Source organism: Panthera tigris, chromosome B1 (genome assembly GCF_018350195.1).
Source record: "Panthera tigris isolate Pti1 chromosome B1, P.tigris_Pti1_mat1.1, whole genome shotgun sequence".
Classification (NCBI taxonomy): Eukaryota; Metazoa; Chordata; class Mammalia; order Carnivora; family Felidae; genus Panthera; species Panthera tigris.
In genome coordinates this window covers 119993567-120011294 of record NC_056663.1, presented here as the reverse complement: position 1 = coordinate 120011294, position 17728 = coordinate 119993567, and the positions used below count along the sequence as shown (strand labels likewise).

Sequence of the window (17728 nt, the reverse complement as noted above, 5' to 3'; positions counted from 1 at the left end):
AGTAACCTCCTTTCTCTTGTCTCCCTCACACTAGCCAGGAAGGTTTTCAAAGGTAAGTGCAAGTTAATTTGTTTATTTTTCTTTATATTTTGTATTTTATTATTTTATATGATGTTACAGTACTGTAATCACTTTTATATGAATATTTTGGGATCATGGAACGAATGATCTGAGTTTCCATTATTTCTTATGGGGAAACTCGCTTTGATATACAAGTGCTTTGCATTACAAGCATGTTTCCAGAACTAATTATGCTTGCAAACCAAGGTTTTACTGTACCTGCTCCAACATTTATTTGCTGTGTGACCTTCAAAAGGCACTGCCTCTCCCCTAGCTTCAGAGTTATTGGAAGGATAAAATTATGTAATGCATATGCAAAGCATATGCAAAGCATATGCATTAATATTATTAACATTTTTAGAACAGAAATCTCAAAAATAAGTAAAGGCACTGTATTATTTATGTTAAGATCCTATGAAGAAGAAGCAAAGTAGCTGACAAGTTGAAGTATTCCCTTCAAATATAATTGTGTGAAATGCATTACAAAACATATACTAGCAATAAATACACCAACTTTTTAATCATTATCCCTGGAAAATTCATTCTTCTACTGCCTAAAATGATGAAAGACTAAAATAAATCTCAGGGAAGGCAGAAGCACTGGAAATTTTTTTAAAAAATTATCATTCCAAAGTACAGTCATAGAAAAATACACTAATTAAGTAAGGAAAAGATCAAGGACAACCAATTATACAAGCACTTCCTTTTTTTTGTACAGAAGCCACAAGCTTCTTAACATATGTGGGATTTTTTCCCATGTTACATATGTAGAACCTAAAATAAAGATTTGTGTACTCACTCATCTAAATTGACCGGTTCCAAAAATTCATTTGGTTGCCAGCCTTAGGTAAAAGGCCTAGGAAAATCTACTTAGGACATAATTTGGGGCAAATAACTAAAAAGAAGAATCAAAAGAATCCAAATGTTTAATTAAAAGATCTAAAAAGGCTAGAACCAGAGGACAAGGTAAGCAAGATTAAATCAAACTTGAGGTATTCCTTTAAATGTAGTGCTTTGTAGAATTGTATAAAATAATTACTAAATCCAGAGTGGAGGAGACTTGACTTAATATATTTACATGAACACCTGGGTCAGGTGTTCGATAAGTCAAGAGTACTAGGAAAAATAATCCAACTTGAACTATATCAATTAAAAAAAAAAAAGTATGATATTGGAAGGGGAAAAAAGGAAGTACTGATGTCATTATGCTTTTGTGATGAACAGGTATATCATTTCTGGTCAATTTGTTTGCTGGTGGGGGAGGAGAATATGACTAATTATATGCTAGGCATCATGCTAAGCACTGGGGAGATGAGTGGACAAGGCCTTGTCCTGGTTAATTTCACAAAGAGAAAACTTTGTTGCAAATGTTTGTGACATACTGTGTGTACAAAGTACAAGAAGTATCACAGACAGCTATGCCTGAGAAGATCAGAGAAGCTTTAGGCAGAAGAGGGACACAATAGAGAGCAAGAATGTTACAGAGGTAAAGCAAATACAAAGCCATGGAAAGTATCGAAATTTTTTAAGTAGTTCAGTTTAGTTTAATCAACTTTGTATAGACCAAACACAGAGAAGCATTGAGAATACACTTTGAATAAAAAGACGTTCTCTCTGCTTTCAAGAACTTATATTGTCATCAACTGAAAAGACTTAAATTCAGTACAATGTGACACATGCTACATTAAAAGTATTTTCAAAATTCATGCAATAGGGGTCAAATTCTACAATATATAAAGAGTTCCTACAAATCAGTAAGAAGAAGATCAACAACCACATATGGGATTAACATAATCAGATGTTCATTTTTAAAGGATCCCTCTAGTGAGAAAACTAATTTATGAGAAGGGACAAGTTTGAAAGCAAAAAGACTAATGTTGGGAAGCTATTGTAGCACTACGTGAAACATTTAGAAAACTTGAACTGAATAACAGCTTTGTTTAATTGGATGGATGATGGTAACATCAGCCAGGCTAAGGAACACAGGAGAAATACCCCACTGGATTTTCACCATACCCATCTACAGCAACTGTTCTGTATAGGATTTGAGAGAAAGCTCCAGAGGAAAAAACTAGGTTTCAAACATAGATGTGTTACTCATCAGCCTACAAGCAGCACACACCTGTCACCAATCCTATGCGTGTAAAGCTATGAAACTGCATGGAAGAACTTGTAAAAAGAAAAGGAACATCAACATTCAGGATTCAGTCCAGAGGAGCTGGCAAACAGGTCAAAGAGGAAGCCCACAAAAGCCAATGAAGACAATGTTTCAAGAAGAAAGAGGTGGCCCATTATGTCAAATACAACAGAAGCCAGCAACTGGACAGTCACTGGTGACCTCTGCCAGTCTCAGAGGAATGGCAGAGGCCCTCACACTACAGTGGATTTGACAATGGGTAGGATACTTCAATGCAGGTTACTTCCAGAAGCAAAAAACTTTGCTTTCAAAGGAGCTGTCCAACAATGAAAAAACAAAAACAGAACAAAAAACACACCATCCCCACAATGCTTAGCATGTACTGAGGTCTTTTGGGGGGCAGGCAGTAAGCTAGACATTTCACATACAATTCCTCTCATAGTTTACAATAGTCTTGCAAAGTTGAAAAATTAATACTATCCGTCCCACTTTTCAGTAAGCAAAATGGGTTCAGTGTTGTTACATGACCTCCCCACAGACACAGCTGGTACATAGAGAAAGCAGGATTTAAAAGCAGATTTTATCAAAGTGGAAACCAATGTTATTTCTACACTCTGATGCTGCTTCTTCATCACTGTAAATATTCTACAGGGGTGGGGCGGCAGGGCTTATTAACCATTTAATAGGAAGGTGGTTTTCCTTTTTTTTTTTTTTTTTTTTTTTTTTCGGAAGATAGTTGAACTAGTTGGCTTGACTTTGAAAGCCTCTTCCACATTCCACAAACCATGATTCTTTCTCATACACCTTGCTCACAGGTGAACTGTAACAGCTACAGAATTCCACATATAAATACTCAACACTCCTTTTGTAGCTCCTTTTATTCCATCTATATTTACAAACGAGCCCATGCTCTAACATTGTGCTTATATACAAGACACAGGAAAAAAACAATATTGCTTCCCTTTATTTTTGCCAAAAAATTAAAGTACAAACTATAAAAAACAGTGAATCACTCCTTTACTGTCCTCCACAGCATGTAGTATCTTCTGCTATTAAAGTAATTACCACTTATGTTGTGATTTGCTTCCCCCGCCCCCACCACCACTACGCACGCGCGCGCACACACACACACACACACACACACACACACACACACACACTAGATAGCAACCTTCAGAGATTGCCTACTTTAAGCCCCAAGAACACAGCACAGACCCAGGCAAGCAGTGATGCATGCATGGACAGGATGGAAGGATGGATGTGTAGGAAAATGGTCTGATAAGTGAAGGAAACAATATATTTTCAACAGTCATTTTATACTCAATAATGGATTATTTAATCTATTTACCAACTAGGGTATTACAATTATATCACACTTGAAGGGAGCAGAGAGAAAACTGAGTGGTGCAAGAGGCATGGCATTCTTCTTCAAAAGGAGACATGAAAGTTTACTCTCAAAAGTCTCCTAAAGCACAGGACTTTTCTTGAATTCAATACTACCCAAAGGCCAAGGCCAAGCTCATCCTAAATAACAATTCATGGAATTTTGGCCATGGCCCGTGGGAGATGTTTGAAAAGAGCAGGCTGCATAAAGCACTTTGAAATCACCCCAGGATATTTCAAGATCTATCCAATCTGCAGATCTGGCTAATGAAGGTACACTCTCTAAGTGCAGAAGTCAGCCTTTCTGTCAAGATGCACATGACATTCACTCACATAATACACTAGCATGCATGAATCCAGATTGCAATAAACTGTCCTCAAAAATGTCCACTGGAATAGAGCAAACACTGCCATAGGCTATAAGAATGTACAATTTCCACTGTGATTAACGGTGTATCAGAAGATCAAAAAGCCCGTACGTTATGCAAGATGCCCACCATGATAGCTACAGTTCCATCCCTTCTCCTGCATGAGGAAAAACATCAGAATACAAGCGAACGTAGTATTTTAGGGTTGAACAGGAATCCACCCTGGCTTATATATAGATATTTTAAAATAAGTCATTTGCAAACTTCTGTACGTTGTTGTCAGTAGCTGTTAATACCTCACAGCTGAGTGTAACACAGAAATGTGTTGTGACACCATAGTTGGAAGGCACTGGCCTCTTTTAGACCTCCGTGAAACTTAAACTAGGTATCAAATTACAATCGAACTCACTAGGTTAGCCAAATTCAATGGCCTTAGGAGCTGTATATTATCAACAACCTTCAAAGACTAGGTGCCCAGAAGAGTGAGCAAGCAGAGAAGGCAAGTTTGGCTCTGGGCAAGCAGGGTGCTGAGCTGCCTTCATGGTGCGACTTGAAAAGTAAACAAGGGACTTGGCCTGTCCTCAATTACCACACTAATATCACCATGCTATCATGCTGTCTTTATTACTGGTCTGTATTACATATAAAAGCAAGTAAAAGGAAGGCAACACCTCCAGAAAGTCACTGCTAAAATGCATCTGCTATTCAGATTTTCTGGAAAGCTCTGCATATAGAGCAGGTTAGGTATTTGAACCTTCAAGCTGCAGGACCGGGAGATGACAGTGGAAGGGAATTTCAATAGGAAGCCATGAGGAGTAAAAGCATCATGGCAGTAGCAGTAACCCCCCCCCACCCCCCCCAGCCAAGGGACATCAAGGGATACAAGACTGGATCAGTGAAGGACCTGAAAGTTTAAGGGTCAGCATGAGAACACAGAAGAGAAAAGCAGGAGTACTTAGGCAACCAAGCTCAAGGTGCTGGAAGTTCGATGGAAAGAGGTAAGCCAACATGTACCTTTACTCACTTCTCCATTTTCCAAAGAACTTGACAATCACCATGGTTTAAAGGAAGGCTACTGGGCTGGAGAAGGACCCAGAAACAATGTCATGTGGAGAATAGCCAGAAGACTTAACAACATGAAAGTTGCTTTTAATATCAAATAAGCTCTCTTGTGAAAGACAGATAAGGCTCATCTTAGGGAACTCTACAGGGCAATGCTAGGAACAATGATTGTGTACTCCAGAGCAGTAACTGATGTCAAACCTAAGGAAACACTCTGACAAGTAGAAATGGCCAGGTGAGAGCAGGTCTTAGTCAGTAGGGGGCTCCTTCATGCTTTCATGAAACAGTGCGATTAGCATCCATCACAAAGGCTGGACAGAACATTCCAAATTGGGGATGGACTGAGCTAGATCACTGCCACACCTTCCAATTCCAAGAGTTTGATTTGTTTGTTTTGCTTTGGCTCAGACACTTTGGCAAGTGTAAGAGGTAAAAGCTTTCCCACTCATCTCTCAGTCCCTCTCACCAGTACAGAATCAGAGGACTGGCTCCAGGCCAGATGAGGAGTTAGATTCCCAAGGTTTCTTCCAGCTTCAAAATTTTGTAATTCTAGATTTAGATCACATTTACAACCTGAATAAATGAGAATCATCAATTCTCTCCATTCCGAAGATCACCCATAACCCATGCCAGTGTTAAATGTCCATGACTGGATTAAAAAAAAAAAAAAAGTCACCAAAATCCCTGATGCTTCCAGGTAGTGTTTTTTCTTATTCAATTGATAGTGGTGACAGATTAACGTAGGAGTGTGACCCACTGTAGAAAGAGACTTATTAATACCTGAAATCTATAAATTACCAAACTTTTCTTATTCAAACTCAATAATCTTAGTTCCTTTCACAATTTTAAGTCCTTTAACCACTTGGGGAAGGGGGAGGAACCTCTTTTTTTTAAGAACCTCCAAATTTTCTGCATGCATTTCTGAAAGTGCATGTGGAAATGAGACAGAGTAGTCAAGTAGAATTCTGGCCAGAGGTGTAGTCAACAGAGAGATTCCTCCTGACGGCCGACTGCAAATTGGCAGTGACAGTGATGTGATTTTAGGTGAGAAATTATAGTTTCCCTGGTCTTCAACTCCTTGAAAGAAAAGTGTTTTTGCACTAGGGAGACAGACTAAATCCTAGCCCATAAACGGGGGCTTGGAAAGCCTGCTTCAGTGGGGAGCCATCTGACCAAGTGCGGACTAGGTCAGATCAGTGGTGCTCTGTAAGGACTGGGCTGAGAGCAGGTGCCTCACAACATACCCTCTCCCAGCTGATGTGGATCCCAGGGCTGAGTTTTCAGAAAAACATCCACCAGGTAGACGTGCCATCGGCAGAGCTGACTCACCAGCAGCCTGTACTCACGGAATGGGCCTGAAGATTTTTTATTAGTATTACACAGACATGTCTTATCTGGGCCTGCAGTATGTTTTACATCTCTGCTCTGATTCCTAAACATATTGACTTTTATTCATTTGCATTTGTGTATTTATCTAAGTAAGCAATGTAATTGTGAAGTCTAATCTGGGCCTCCCAGAGGCTTGTCATAGTGGCTCTCTCTCAACTTGGTATCATCACCAGTCTTCCTGAAGGAAGAAAACATCACCTACCTCTGAGAAAATAGACCTATATGTCCTTTGACTGACAATGAGCCACCGACAACCAAGCACTCCCTGGGTAAGCCACTCCTGCCCGTTATGCTTCTGTAGTCTGTCTATTGGGCAAAAAACATAGAATCTCAATTAACGAGAGAGCATTTCAGAAATACATGTGAAAAAAACCCTTCTACAGCATTGGCACTTATGAAACAAGAAACTCACCAGATGTTTGTGAGCTGTCCATGACTTAGGATCCACAAAATTTCATAATAGAAAAGAACTCTATAATTTGGAAATTCAAATCCCTCTTATCCTTTATCTGTTATTTTGTTCATTTACCAACCAACGTATCAAGGGTATATTCTACAGTAGGCATTGTACTGGGGTTAAATATACCAAGATAAGTGGAGGCAGGCCCCTCTCTCCTGGAGAGGAGGCAGAAAGGTAAATAAGTCTTCACAGAGCATGCTCTAATCAAAGTGTCCTCCAAGAAAATGAAGAGGCTGAGTCCCCTTACTCCAGTTGAAGGTTTCAGGAGATGCGGTCCCAGAGGAGGTGTCCTCTGAATCAAAGCTCAAAGGATGAGAATTGAAAGATAAGAACTGTTACCGTGACAATAATCAAGCCCACACACAGAAGGTATGCATGTACTTTATTAGCATTAAGTAGGCACAGCAGACCAACAATGCCAGGTTTAATTTAAAAAAATTTAATTCCTTTGTAAAAAGCAAAATAATAATAATAACACAAACTTGGAAGTCCTGACTCAGGTTCTGTCATTGTAAGAGAATATATTGTGCTTTTAATTTAATTTGATAAAACGGCATGGCTTACAGGATGTTTAAAAACAAATGTCAACGATGGCTTGAAGCCTACTTAGAAGAATATAAGGAGTCAGCAGAGCTGGTGCCACATTTTTTTTAACTTCTCATAGCCCATATATCTTCCCATTGGATAGAATCCAATGACATTTGGGGGCCAGCGGAGGGCAGGAGGAGGGCAGGAGGTTATGTTGAAGAAGGCTGCGTTTCTGAATTACAAAAGCATTACAGAAAATGATAAATTGAGATGTAAACAAAGGAAGAGGGGTTTTTCTGGTCTCGGTTTGTTTTGTTTTGTTTCATGGAATTTTCCCGATCATTCTCTCTTCAAGTCCAAATCTAAACAATAATTAAAAAATATAAATCACCCAATATGTCAAACACTGAGTGATTAACATATCTTTTCTCACCTGTCAAAAACCGATCAGTCTAAGGGGAAATACAACAAAAACCGAAAAAAAGCTTTCAAGTTCAAGCTAATATGCTGAGTTGAAAAGGAGTTAGCCTTTTAAACTCAGCTGGCGTGAAGCCAGTCCAAATGACCAAACAACAAAACTTCCCTGAATCTAATTATATCACCTTATTAATGCCTCCCTCTCATATTCTATTGTCTGATGTGGCTGGAGAGGAAGTATTCCAAAACCATACAGTTATCATATAGAACCATTTATAAAAAAGACAGAACTTAATACAATTGTACTCAAAATAAATACATAATTTGTCTCCATTCATTGCTTCAGGAGGTGTAGTGAGAATTGTGCAATGTTCAAAGTCATCAGACAAGAACTGATTCAGGGCATAAGAAGCAAGGCATTGAGCTAGGCAACACTGATTCGATGACCATGGTTTTCAAACTAAAACTCTGAATATACATATTAACAAAAAAAATTTGTGTACCTTCCACGAATATGCAGCAATCTGGGAGACATAGTTCAGACACCGACCTACCAGAATCTCCAAAACATTCTACTACTACACAGAGACAACTGAACATTTTAAATCAGAAGTAACAGCTCCTCCCCCCAAAAAATAAAAAAAATAAAGTGGGTCCATACAGTTACCGTATGGACAGTATAAGAAGAGACTCTACATCTCAGAAACTTAGAGCTAATGGGATCTTTTAAAATTTAGCTCTGTATGAATAAAACTCTCTTTCTGAACATCAACCATCGTTCTTCTGGCTTCCTAACTGTAGAAAGTACCTGACACTGACAAACCCTGTAAGGTGGTCTGTCATCATCTGGAGGCAGCTGGGAACATAAATCTCTGGTCTCTACTTATGTGTTTTGCTTTCTGCAGACATCTGCAGAATTTCCAGTTGCAAGAGAGAGAAGTTCATAGAAAGTCAGACAGACCATCCTTTTAAAATAGAGTAGGAATATACTTGGTATAAGGCAAAGACATGGATTAAGGAAATAAAAAGAAGAACACAACATTCTATTTCTGTGATGTCTCACAAAGAATAGATCGAATTCTAAAACTGTAATATTTTAATGATTCATTACTGCTTTCTCAGTCAGGGTTTGTTTTTGTTTTTAATATCAGGGTTTCAGTTACTGCATGTACATTTGTGAAAAGGATTTGAGATCCCAGCCATAGGCCCAGGTCCTCAGTTTGCCAGTCCATCTGATTTAAGCCATTATTCAGAACACCTAACCATAGAGGAATATGAAGTGTTTTATTTGACTTCTAATGTGAAATATAATTGATGGCTCATCATGATACAGCCTGTATGAATACAGAAGATGAAAATACGGTAAAATGAGTTAATAATGCTGAAAATGTCAAGATTACTAAAGACTTAGTTTACAAACTGAAACCGTGTGTCAGTGCCGACATTCCCACCTGATGACTATTTTTTAAAAAGGAGTGAAACACCTACGAAGCACTGGTTGTTGGTTTTGCTTGAGCTTTCTCTAGAAATTCGTAAAATCCTCAAACCAGACCAACTGTATCGGCCATTATCTGTAGTTCAAAGAGGCTTATGATAACAACCTTCAAAATAAATGTCAATAAATGTTTTAGTAGGAGAATATGCTATTTCTGTTTCTGTGTATACATTTACCTGAATAGAGAATAACGTTTAACAATTTTCCTTTAGTAAACCTCATGCCAAGATCAAACCAGATTATAATATCTATCGTCAGAATGTTTATTTCTGCTAAATACAGAGATATAAAAGCTCCCTCTCCTATTGAAACTATTTTATACAGCTAGTAATTCAGTAAAGCAAAGTTTGAAATACTATGTGACATCTTAAATATACCAAAAGAAGTGACACTGTCAAACAGGTTTTCAAGACAAAAGAACATCTTTGCTAAAGGAAAGAATTTGCTTACACTTACCTGCATTCTAGTCCCACCTGTGACCGACCATGCTATCTATTCTGTCTCCATTTCTTCAACTATAAAATAAATGCCACCATAAGCTACTGTTGTAGACCCAAGGCATTCACAGACTTCAATATTAATTGTTCTGACTATTCTTGAGTGACCCTGAAAATACATTAACACATTGTCATTTGTAATTCTGTGTCAGCAGTGACTGAATTGCCATTCCCAGGCAAGTGGACCCAGTGTGACCTCAAATTCCATTTGAGGATCCTCTGGTTCCCAGAAGTGAGGGGTGAGTACAATTTTACAAATGAGGAAAAAACCTGTGACTTACAATACATTACAGTGGAATTGTAGAAAGTTGGAATTCAAAATCTCACTGTCTCTCTCTTGAATATCAAGAGAATGCTACACCACAAAGTTGCTAAAAAAAATGACAAAATGATTTTTTAGTAGTTACCAAAGTTCCAGATCGTGAATCATCATCATTCCCTATAGTTCAGGAGTGTCCAATATTTTCACAAAACTTTCAAAACAGTAAATTAACTGGATTTGCTAAAAGGAGAGTATGTCTAGAAAAATGCTGTTTTCCAATGAGGTCACTCTAAATGGACTCTTTATTTGGTTTCGTAATTAGTTCCAACTTTACACATGGCTGACACAGAAAAGATAAGGAAAAGCATGAGAGACCAATTATAAAAATTATAAACGTACATCAAAGTCATATTTCATATTTTTAAAATTATAAATAAAACAGGTCATATTTATGGAAATGAACAGATTTAAAAAATGAAGTAGACATAAAAAGGCATGTTTTTAAACTAACATAAACAAATGTAAAACTAACTAGATTCTAAGCTGTTACTTTTTTCACATTTTAACTGGGTGTCTTAAAATAGATTGCTCATTTAAAGTACAAGTTCTTTCCCCCAGTTTCCAAAAAAATATTCTTTTCTAAATGTTAATTTCCTATTCGATAGCATTTTAGAATCATTGGAAGTTCCCCGAATCAGTCTCAATTGTTGCCTAAGGCTTTTGTGTTAGTTTACAAAATGTTTTGAAACTAATGTTTTGTTACATTTACTTTATAGTAGAAATCCTGAAAGAAAACACTAACGAACAGATCTAATTTGTAATTAATAGCATTAATTTACATGCTACTCACTACATCCCGAAAAGAATCTGTTCTGTTAAGTATATTAACCATGCCCAAACCATGTTGTTTATATTATTAATTAGATTAGCAGACCCTTTCTTCACATTCATTGCTGATGGAGACTTCAGCCACCAAACACTAATGCTTAATCATAGTTTCAGTTAACGACACTGAATTAATGAGGTCTTACTGCACTCAAATGGAAAACCAGATAGAATTTACTATACTATAGAATAGATGGTCAATCTAAGTAAAATAAATTCACAATGAGCTCCTCTTGACACACCACAAAGAAATGGCATTATTTAATACTTTGCTTCAAAATCCAAACATGATCATGATTACTGATGTAGCATAGCTTGATGTTCTTTTTAAGCAATATTACCATCTCATTCAGCTAGAAACACTGGCGGCTTGAATCTTTGTTTACTTAATATTTTGCTTAGCTACCAGCTTCTTGCTTATATGATCTTAGATATCCTTCCAGAATTTCCCTGTGTGTATTTTGTCTTCACAAACAGTATATAAGCTGACAATACAAAGAAAAACAGCTTGTTTTGTTTTGTTTTGCATTCCCCACAGCCAAAGCAACCTGACAGACACAAAGCACAAATTCCCTACCTACAGTTTTTGAGAAAACCCCCAAAACTCTTCCCAGGCATTTACTCCCCATCAACCTGCCATGCTATCTGGAATTTCTACTATTAAAATCAGTTCGGGTTAAGGTAAGAAATACCTCATTAGAAAATACTTGGAGATGGGAACAAAGGGAAGGGAAAAAGAAGTAACAAAGCAAGGTACTCATTAAATACAATTTCATTTCCTCCAAGTGTATGACTTCCAAATAGCTAAGTTCCAAAGCCAGGAGGGAGTGTTAGGGCTAGACACGGAGTTAAAGGCAGGGACGGGCAAGGAGAAATAAAAAGAAGCCAGAGTTTGGAACCAGGCCTGTGGAGCACCACTGCAGAGAAAAACCAGACTATGTGGTGTGTTGGGGAAAAGAAGGGAGAGTAGTTATTCTTCTATTTACTGCCCTCCATCTTTTGCCATACAGTTACGCATGTATTTTCTTTTCTTAAAAAAATGTAAAACAGTAAACGGGTCAAATTACTCCGATTTCCAACAAATGGCATTCCCAAGATCTTTTCTATGAGGTTTTTTTTTTTTTTTTATGTTTTCCATTGTTTTTATCCAAGAACAGTCAAATTGAAACAGCACCAGTTTTGCTAAATGAGAGGTAAATTTTTTTGAGGTAATCTAAATAAATGCTTCTCATCTCCAGTTCTGCCATTCCCTTTCATTTTTAAGATCTGGAAAACTGATCAGGGCTCTGAACACCCTCTAGAAGATGCTACAAACCTGAAACATCGCATAGTTAGTTGAGACTTAAACTCAACCTACCTTTCTAAAGCTGCATTCTGGAAGTACAAATCAAGAAAGCCGTCACATCATGGTATTACTACAAACAAAACCACAAGCACAGCTTTATTTGTAAACAGCAATTTGTTATACAACAAAAGCCAGATCACACTAATGCAGATAACTGTAAACAAACACCATGGCATGCCATGGTAATAATGATCCAAATACTTCTTATTTCTATATGCAACCAAATATTACTATCTGTATTGTAAAAGAAGAGGAAGTTTGAGGAGCACAAAAATTTCCTCGAGGATAACCCCTTTCCTACATTAAAGAATCCTGTCAGACTACTGAGATGAAGTTCTAGCAAAATTTGAAGTCATGGTTCCATGAACTATGTCTTACCTAATTTTGTAAACCTGAAAAATCATTTGGTCATCTATTTTCCATTCATCATTCATGTACTTTCTACTCACTAAGCATGTGTATACGTAGGGAAATGCTATCTGTTAGAGAACTGGTAATCAAAACAGATTACCATTTCAAAATAATCAGTTATAAAAATCATATATGTGACCAAATGTTGATCCAACATTCAATAATGCCTTTTAAAAAGCCAACAATATAAAGTCTATAAGAAAGCATAAGAAAAATAACATGCCCACCTTAAAATCAGGATTCATCAATAAAAGTTTTTTTCTATAAACAAAATTTCACATTTAAAATTTCACATCAAGATCCCTATAAAAACAAATACAAAATTACCTTTCCCTATTTTGAGACTTTCCTATTTTCCTATATTAACCACGTGTGCATTTTAGCTCTACAAAAATATGTAAACCATTTTTTTTGGAATTAAGGAGAATCTGTGTACTTACAATGAAGACTCATCTATAAAAACATTATAATATAGCATTGGAAAAAAGCAAGACCAAATAGGCATAGAATGGCTGAATGGACTCTTTCACATTAATTGATAAAGACATCAAGCCAGAATGTATAGACAATTCTACATTCTTCTCTCCATGACAATTTTACATTTACACAGAGAACCCACACTTTGTGATTTAAAACAGGGAACCTGAAGTTATGTATGCACATATGACTGACTTTTAATTGTTGACACATTTACTGTTAGCACTTTAATTGTAAGCTTTACACTGTTTTGAAAACAGGCAATCTTAACATACACTGGAGTTACACCTAAACATCACAGATTAGGGAGATATTTGTTATTCTCCAATATTTCAGCAAAAGGTCTTAATTTTTGAAAATGTCAACAATAACCCTTAATACAAAGCATAGTTCTTTGGAATCGATTTGAATTCACTGTTTACATGAGGAGCCATTACTGCAGAGAGAACACTTGTTCATCTGTAGTCCTACTTCGAGTCATTTTTTGCAAAGGTATTTCCTCCTTACTTTGATGAGTCTATGAATACTGCATTCAAGTAGGAATGATTCTAATATAATCAAAACAAGAAAAGATATTTTATTCTCTTTTTTTAAAAAAAGAGAAAACAATCCCCCTCCCCCATCACCACGCACACACACATACACACAACTTTAACAACTGAGCAAATGTGAATGGAGCAATGAACAGTTCTGTGGCCCCAGAAGGACTTCTGTATCATGGTCTTAAGGCTGCGGAGTTACTTCACCTAAGTGCTCATGGGACCAATGACTTTATTGCCTTGCACTCAACTTGCATGGCCACATTAGATACTATCTCAGTTCTATACACCACACACACACACACACACACACACACACACACCCCGCGCGCGCGCGCGCGCGCGCGCGCACACACACACACACACACACACACTCCACACCAGCCAGTGCTATTTGCAATTTCTAAGGCCCGTTCCGTGCCTAGCCCCTACCCCATCCCTGCTTTGCTCCGGGTCCTAACCCTAGGAACGAGGGATACTACTTAATCCTGGAGGATCTGCTCTGTTGTCCCATCCTTCCAGGATTTGTAGGATGGTTCCTCCCCAACTCCACCACGGAACACAACGAGGACGGCGGATTTTCCCGGGCAAGAAAGACCACTGCCTGTCCCCTTCCTCACCCCACGCATCCCCGCTTCTCTACGCCAGGAACCTCAGGGCAAGGAGTATACGATCCCGGGGCAGGGGAGAAGAGGCAATAACAGGAATCAAATGGCCCGTTAACAAGGGGGTGCCAGGGGCACGGAAGAAGCGAGCCGGGTGAGGTTACCACCAGGGAGGTGTGCTCCAGCGGGGAACCATTCAAGAGCACTGACAGGTCGGCGGGGAAGGAAGGCTCCGGTGGCGAGGGAGGTTGGAGAACTGCTTTTCGTGTCTTTCTCAGGGCCTGCGGGGGAATCCCGGGGCGGCGCGGCGGGACTCTCGGGTCGTTCCCCGCCTCCCGCGGCCCCCGCGCGTCCCCTCGGCCACCCCCTCCGCCTGCGGCCGCCCTCGCCCCGCGCGGAAGGAAGCGCCGGGCTCCCCCCACGCTCTCCCGCTCTCTCGCGAGTCCTGTGCAGGCCCTTTCAGGGGGAGGGGGAGGGGGCGCGGAGGGAATTGCTGCAATGGAGCTCCGAGAGAACCCAGCCCGAGCGAGGCAGTCGGTGGAAAGCCACGGCCACATAAAAATGCCATATTAATTTTTTAAAAGCCATAAATCACCCCTCCCTCTGCAAAAGAAAATCATAAACCCGATCCCATGCAAGCCTGCGAGCAGCCACCCACTTCCTATTTCTGTCACAGCAGCTACACCCTGCCAGCAACCACCCCCCGGGCGCCCCCTCCCGCCACCGCCACCCCCGCCGCCGCCGCCTCCCCGCGGCTCAGCCATTTGCCAACTGACGCCCCCGTAAATAAAAATGCCCCAAGTGGGGCTGGGTGGGAGGCTTGGGGGGAAGGCGCGCAAAGGAGGGGGAGTTCGAGGGTTGCACAATATCCTAGAAGGTCCGTGGCTGGAGCAAGGAGAGAACCGGGGGCGGGGGGAGGGGAGGCGAGCCGTGAGGGTTCCTGCGGCACACGGTGCACCGGGGCGACCGCGGCGCGCCGCTTACCTTTCACCACCCTGTCGGTCGTCGACAACTTGGGATCAATTGCCTTGGGCTCGGACATCTCCAGCCGCCGGGGGACAGCGACGCGCTGCTCGTCCGTCCTACTGCACACCCCGACCGGACCGGCGGGCCAGACACTGAACGCCGCCGCCGCCGCCGCCGCGCTGCAAACCGCTCGGCTGGAGGTCTGGGCTTCTGAGCTGGCTTTAAAGTTACTGCCTTCTCGCGCGTCCCTCCTCCTCCTCCTCCTCCTCCTCCACCTCCTCCTCCTCCTCCTCCACCTCCTCCTCCTCCTTCGCCGCCGCCGCCTTCACTCCTCCTCCGCCGCCGCCGCCAGCCTCGCCGACTCCGCTCCGGGCTGCGCGTGTGTGGTGGTTATTTATTTATTTTCTAAGCACGCCTCTTGGTTCTTCTTTTATTCTTGGGGGAAGGGGGATGGGGAGGAGAAGCGCACACAGGAGCACCCACCCCGGCAAGGAGACCCGGCACCGCGGAATGAAGCCCCACGCGCGCACTCCGCCGGGATTAAGACCGATCACATGGGGAGGGCCGGGGGCGAGACAGAAGAGGCAGGGCCGCCGATGTCAGTGCCACCAGCCGTGCCTCGGCGTCCCCGGCGGCGGAGAGGCGGCCGCCGCTGCTGCTGCTGCCGCCGCCGCTGCTTCCCCACACCAAGCGCCGCCGCTGGCCCCGCGGCCGCCGGAGACGTCCCGCCGCTGCGCTCGCCCGCGCTCGCCTCTGCCTCCCCGCGCCGCTCCTTCACTCACACAGGCACAGCCGCGGAGCTCGGCAGACACAGTCCCGGGCGCAACCTACCCTCCTCCTCCGCCGCCGCCGCCGCCGCCGCCGCCGCCGCCGCCACCGCGCCCGCCTCCGCCTCCTCCCCTTCCTCCTCCCGGCCCCCGCCTCCAGCGCCCAGGCAGCCTCCACCTCCCTGCGGAGCCAGCCCCCCGCTCCCCGCCCCGACGTCGAAGCTGCGGGCGCCCATTGGCTGGCGCGCGCGTCAGTTTCTGCTAGGTCGCGCCCTCGTCGCTCGGCCCTCCTCCCGCTCCTCCTCGCCGTCCCCGCCCCCCTCTCTGTTTTCTCCCAGCTGCCAGTCCAGTGGGCCTGCCGCCTCCGCCGCCCAGTCACCGCTCAGGTGTCACTGTTGCCGGCAGGCCGAGACTAGGGAAGGAGAATGGGCAGGGGGTCGCGGCAGGGAGGAGCGGGGCTCTACCCTGCCACCCTCAGCCCGGTGTGGCTTCTGCCCCTGGACCCCGCACACTCCCCCGCGCAGCTTTGGCAACTGTGCCTAGTCGGCTGGGTTAAGCCGCAGTGTGAGTAGCCAAGTGCGGAGGGTGTCTCCGGGTGTGTGCGTGGCCCGAGAGAGGGCAAGAAGAGGGGAGGCAGGGAGAGGAGGGAAGAGGGTGGGGGTGAGGAGCACCGAAAGAGGGCGGAGGAAGGAAGAGCGCGGGGAGCTCGGGGCCCGCGGCACAGCTGCTGTCGCTGTCGCTGCAGCAGCTGTCCAGGGAGAATCGCCAAAACGGCGACGAATAAACAACTTACCTTGGGGAGACGGGCTCCGGCTGTGATGGGTGTACGGTGCATTTTGCTATTGGGGCTTTTTGATGCGCGATGTGCTGGTTATTAACGTTTCCCCACACATACACACGCATCCACACCTTCTGAGAAAGAGGCCGCTTCTCAGCGTCGCGCCAGGGAGGTGGCCGAGTGTGTGGGACGCGCTAGCCAAGGAGATTGGGGACGGGAGTCCAAGCGACCCCGGGCAACTCTGAGTCACCCGGGGCCGCCCTGCCAATCTCCAGAGACAAATGATGGGCAGGAGACACACTGGAGAGGGTCGCCTTTTCCCTGTTCACGCGCGCACGCAGCCACTAGTCGGGACTGGTGGCACCACATCTCCAATCATCCGACGTCCACTTGGTGCGCTAGGCGTGTGCAGGGCCCTGAAGCCCAAGGCGGATCCCCACACTGGTCCCTTTGGTTGGAAGGAGAGTAAAGAAGGGAACACTAGGTGCAGGAGGACAGAGAACGACAATGCCCCGACAGCTCCTTTCTGACCTGTCTGCCGCACCACAGAATGAGGAGATCATCTCCCTCTGCCAGAAGGTCACCTCCGCTCACAGCCCCTCTCTCTGACCAACCGGGCAAGATTGGAGCATGCTTCTTCGTCGATAACGAGGAGAGCTGAGTAAAATTCTCACCCTCGATTCTTCCTGTTTCGTTTCTAAATTCCTTCAATATCAGGTTTTTCCTATTTCCTGGATTCGACCATAAACCCAGTAAAAGGCCTAATAAAAGATTTAGGGAGCTAGGAGATGGAGCCAGAAGTGTTTGGGTAGCAGGGATTAGATTTCGAGTTCAAACCCGAAAGGAAGTTGGAGAACTTGACTGATGGCACCAGAGTATGCCTTGAGCGTGCTGCCT

At 42.8% G+C, this 17728-nt stretch overlaps 1 protein-coding gene and 1 long non-coding RNA gene across 2 annotated transcripts in view; both read right to left on the bottom strand.

Annotated features, from left to right (window-relative positions):
- The window catches only part of PPP3CA (protein phosphatase 3 catalytic subunit alpha), a 323475-nt gene extending 307925 nt beyond the window's left edge, over positions 1-15550 (bottom strand). The window contains exon 1 of the mRNA XM_042984126.1: positions 15305-15550. Within this exon, the coding sequence (XP_042840060.1) occupies positions 15305-15362 (58 nt within the window). The 5' untranslated portion in view covers positions 15363-15550. The remainder of the gene's footprint in view (positions 1-15304) is intronic.
- LOC102965005 lies at positions 7703-10480 on the bottom strand. The gene is made up of 2 exons (XR_001510173.2): positions 9756-10480; positions 7703-7749 (listed from the first exon to the last, which is right to left on the bottom strand). It is a non-coding gene; the product is annotated as an uncharacterized LOC102965005 (long non-coding RNA).
- Positions 15551-17728: the final 2178 nt, after the last annotated feature.